A 4,022-nucleotide genomic window follows, 5' to 3' on the forward strand; every position below is an offset into this window, starting at 1 on the left:
ATCAAATACCAGGACTGGAATGAATCAAACAAATGACTTACAAGAAACCACACACCTGATACTGTTAACCCCTAGTTCGAGCTACATTAACTAGAATCTCCCCGAGGTGAGTTCAAATCTCTATGTAGCTCGCACTTTTGATCCAATCTGGCCTTGGTTTTTTTATACCAACAAATTCTAAACTGCAGTGGATTAGAGTTTCAGCTGTGCTGTGGGGGGGGTTTGTAGCTGGGATATGGGAGAAGGGTCACTGTATTTCTGCTGTGCTTTGTGCATGTACAAACCACAAATCAAGGATACCACAAAGCCAGCAATCGGCCACTTGCCTTCTTTATTTAACAACTACAGTGCAAAAAACGTTTGCAATGTTCATTTTCATGCGCCTCCCAGATTCTGTAATTACAGTCTGAGCTTACTACACCGTGGGTAATATAGTACTAGGAAACTCTTTTAACATAGGCCTGCTGGATTCGGCTCCTCAGGGACAGTGAGGTGGGCTTTTTATGGAAGCGTAACTATTCCCTCCACCACTGCAAATCATTCCTTTAGAAGAAAGCTCCAGATGCTTCTTATGGTATCCACACAGAGCTGGCCTGCTGAGGCACACAGGGTATTTATAGCCATGGGCAGCCTTCTGATTGAGGGCACATATTCAGAGTGTATGTGTGAGTGTGTGTGTGTGTGTGTGTGTGAGACAGCAGACTCGGCAGTGACCCCAGATCTAGTCCCTCGTGCTCACCAGAGAGCATGGGCCTCCTGTACAGGGTAAAGACTCACTCTTCTTACAAAAGCTGGGCTAATCAAATGTGGAGCAAACGGTGTCAAATGAATAAGATTGCTCGATAGCAACCAGATAACAAAAGTGAGGTGAAAGAGTGCAGTGTATAGTGGCGCACGATGACTATATTACATTAGCACCCAGTGCCAAGGCCAGCACTGCGGCTCCAGCACATGCCTTTGGAATGAGTGTGTTGCTTCTGTGACAAAGGCGCTTTGTTATTACACACGGAGCCAGGCTGAAACAACACGCCCGCTTCTCTCTGGATTTTCTGGGAAGCACCGCTGTCTGAAACAGAGATTCCTGGCGGTGTTGTGTGTCAAACGACTTAACGTGGATTCTACGCTGCACCTAACTGGCTTCAGCCTGCAGCAGAAAAAAACAGCTCATTCACAGCGTTTATTAAGACAGCATGTGTAAACGGAACAGGCTGGAGTCACTAAAGAATCAAAAGCAGACCTCTTGACTAGATACAGCTATTTCGTCCCTGTGTGTGACAACGTGGATGCTAAAAACCAGGACGTGGCCAGTTCAAAGCTGCCAATGCTGAGAAGACATTATGGCGTAACTTTCGTGGGCCTGAGGGAAAGCTGTGAAACCCCCTAGCGGGCAGGGTGCAGGGTGGAGTCCTCCCGTGTCTTGGTCCAAGGTTCGTCCATTTGGCCGCCATCTTCCGCTAGGCCCACTGGGCTCTCCTCTGATGCTGGCCATAGGGCACGGTCCCGCCATATGCCAAAGGCCTGTGGACATGTTCCAACACCACACCGCATATTACAGCCATCGTTACGGTGTTGCATCATGACCCTGTAGCTACACTCTTGAGGGTTAACTAGTATGCGAAAATGTGTTATATCACTGTGACATAAGCAGCTCAGACAATGACATAACGACTGTACTGTACATACTGACCATAATATGTACGAAAGTATGCAATGGATGTACGCAAGTCAACAACCAGTACACTATAAAGGGAACGGAACTTCATCAAGATAAGGTGGGAGCTGGGAGAGTAGGACATTACAGAATATACAAACACACCTGGGGCCATTATGCCATCTTAGGGAGATTACACTGAGTTTGAATCTTTGAGAGCATAACTATTGATCCTTAGTATGCCTTTTGACTATATGGCCTCTTTATGAGTCAGACTGTTTCTAAAAGCTATCACTCCCTGCGAGCATGTAATGACCGTTTGTTCAGCACTTATGCAACAGCATGTGTTAAAATCAACCTGACCCCTTGTTTAAAGTTACCGATATCTTCAATAGAGTGAAGAGGATTGATTTTCGTTAACTCTACGTTTGTGTGTATTGCAAACCTGATCTCTGACCTGCGCTAGCAGGGCTTTGCTGTGATGGGCCGCAAAGGCCACCGACACCCTGGTTCGAATGCGCCTCTTCCTCCAGACGAGCCATGCCCGCTCCTGCAGTCTGCGTGCATACTGACGGGGGACAAGAGCCAAGACAGCGTCACGCTCACATCGCTGAAGCCACCGCTGACATTTAGGTGCCCACGCACCCAGCACACAAAGCAAGACAGGCCACAAGGTGATGTTAACGGACCCGACAAAGAGCAAACACTCGGCGTGTTTTGATATGTCGCCTGAGGATGTTGCAAGCCTTGCTTTGTGTTGCAAGCTTGCAGCATGTAGAAGCAACAAACATTTTCTGTCTGGCCACTTACTTTTCAGGTATGTCAAATGAGGAAAACAACTGCACCTGTCAAGGAACAACGCATTTGTTTCCGCTAAATATGCTTGCATATTTTATCCATGTTACTGTTGTCAGCAGCAAACTACTTTTACTACCACCTTCATTTCCACTAGCATTCTTTTCAGGGTGGCAATCTGAAGTACCTATCGTACTGAAAACTTACACTGATAACACCAGCTATAAAGATAAAAATTTGTGAAAGTTCAGATGAAAGGGGCAAGAACAATAAATGATATTGGAAGAAAAAGCAGTAGCTATGGTTGTGATTTGTTTCAGAGAATCTTTTTTAAACAGTGCTCCAGTGATAAAATATATCTAACTAATCAATACTTTAAAAAAATGATGCAGAGTTTGTGGCAAAAATAAACTGCTTTAAAGACTCTGATAGGCAGGTGTGTTAGAGGAAAAAAAATGTTCTCTGGCATGACTGTGAGTGAAACAAAAGGTTGTTACAAAGGTATAGAGTTATCTTCCTTGTTCTCACTGTAACCAGCTCCTTCCAGGAAGTATTCATGTTACAAGCAGGTTGAACAGTAATCAAGAGTGACATTGTGTCCTCTGATATTTCCCAGTTGCGGACGTGAGCTGAGCGCGAGGGGAACCTGCTCACCAGGTGTCTGAAGAGGACCGTGGTGGCCGTCTGGTTCCGCCAGCTGGTCCAGTGGACCCAGGTCCTTCGCCTGTCACACCTCCGTGCAAGGACACGGTCGCGCCACCTCCTCAGGTACTTCTGACTGGGAATGGGTACGGTCTCATGTCACAGACAGAAGTCCTTCACCTAGTTACCTAACAGCACACCTTCATTCAGCGGTCTCGCAGCTGTGTACCTGAGCCTGAACGAATCTTCCCTCGCCCTCCGTTTCATTTCATGCTTGGCAAACCAAAAGGAGAGGTACTTTTTAGAGAGGTACAGAGAGCGGTATTGGCGAGACTGGACCTAACTCAGAAAGAGAGTAAGGAGACAAAAAATATTGTATATGAAGTGTAACAATACACAATTCAGTTCACAATTCACAACACAGTTGAAAATAGAGAATGTATTAATGAGCCTTAAGGAATGGCATGAAATCTATTCCTAGAGGGGCAGTTCCTCAGAAGTGTGGCTAGTGTAGCAGATTAACTACAGCTGCTGTGATTGGAGAAAGGTGATTGAGTAGAGCGGAGACTGACCAATCAGTATGATGCTTTCACCACAGACAATCAACTGAAGCAAGGCCGGCTTGATAAATAGATATGAAATGGTTATGCAAAACGGTTTATTTGCAAACAGTCGATCCCAAAACAAGGCCAGTAAATAAAGCTATTCACATACAGCCTGAAAGCATTAATGCATGGAGGCAGTATGCTTTGTATGCTTTCTTACTGTGCATTTAAATGACTAATGATGACATAGCTTACATGAAGCTATCAGCTATACAGTCTCTACATTACTATCTGTCTGAAAATGCAATAGCCATCTGTATGTTACTTACATCTAGGATACAGGATACTGACTTCACTGACCATACAATACTAAGGATCTTCAATGTTGT

At 45.2% G+C, this 4,022-nt stretch overlaps 1 protein-coding gene across 1 annotated transcript; it reads right to left on the reverse strand.

The window, feature by feature from the left end:
• Positions 1-464: 464 nt before the first annotated feature.
• LOC118780270 lies at positions 465-3,355 on the reverse strand. The gene is made up of 4 exons (XM_036532680.1): positions 3,318-3,355; positions 3,101-3,224; positions 2,109-2,219; positions 465-1,518 (listed from the first exon to the last, which is right to left on the reverse strand). The coding sequence occupies exons 1-4, from the start codon at positions 3,353-3,355 to the stop codon at positions 1,381-1,383; spliced, it is 411 nt and encodes a 136-aa protein (XP_036388573.1). The 3' UTR covers positions 465-1,380.
• Between the last annotated feature and the right edge of the window lie 667 nt (positions 3,356-4,022).

The sequence above is a fragment of the Megalops cyprinoides genome, chromosome 7 (assembly GCF_013368585.1).
Source record: "Megalops cyprinoides isolate fMegCyp1 chromosome 7, fMegCyp1.pri, whole genome shotgun sequence".
Taxonomy (NCBI): domain Eukaryota; kingdom Metazoa; phylum Chordata; class Actinopteri; order Elopiformes; family Megalopidae; genus Megalops; species Megalops cyprinoides.

Excerpts from the sequence above, each read along its gene's own strand:
- LOC118780270 (XM_036532680.1), bottom strand. The coding sequence starts at position 3,355 with ATGAAACGGAGGGCGAGGGAAGATTCGTTCAGGCTCAG. Across the intron at positions 3,225-3,317 it reads GAAGATTCGTTCAGGCTCAG|TCAGAAGTACCTGAGGAGGT; the intron begins GTACACAGCTGC and ends ACCCATTCCCAG. Across the intron at positions 2,220-3,100 it reads CGGTCCTCTTCAGACACCTG|TATGCACGCAGACTGCAGGA; the intron begins GTGAGCAGGTTC and ends GTCCCCCGTCAG.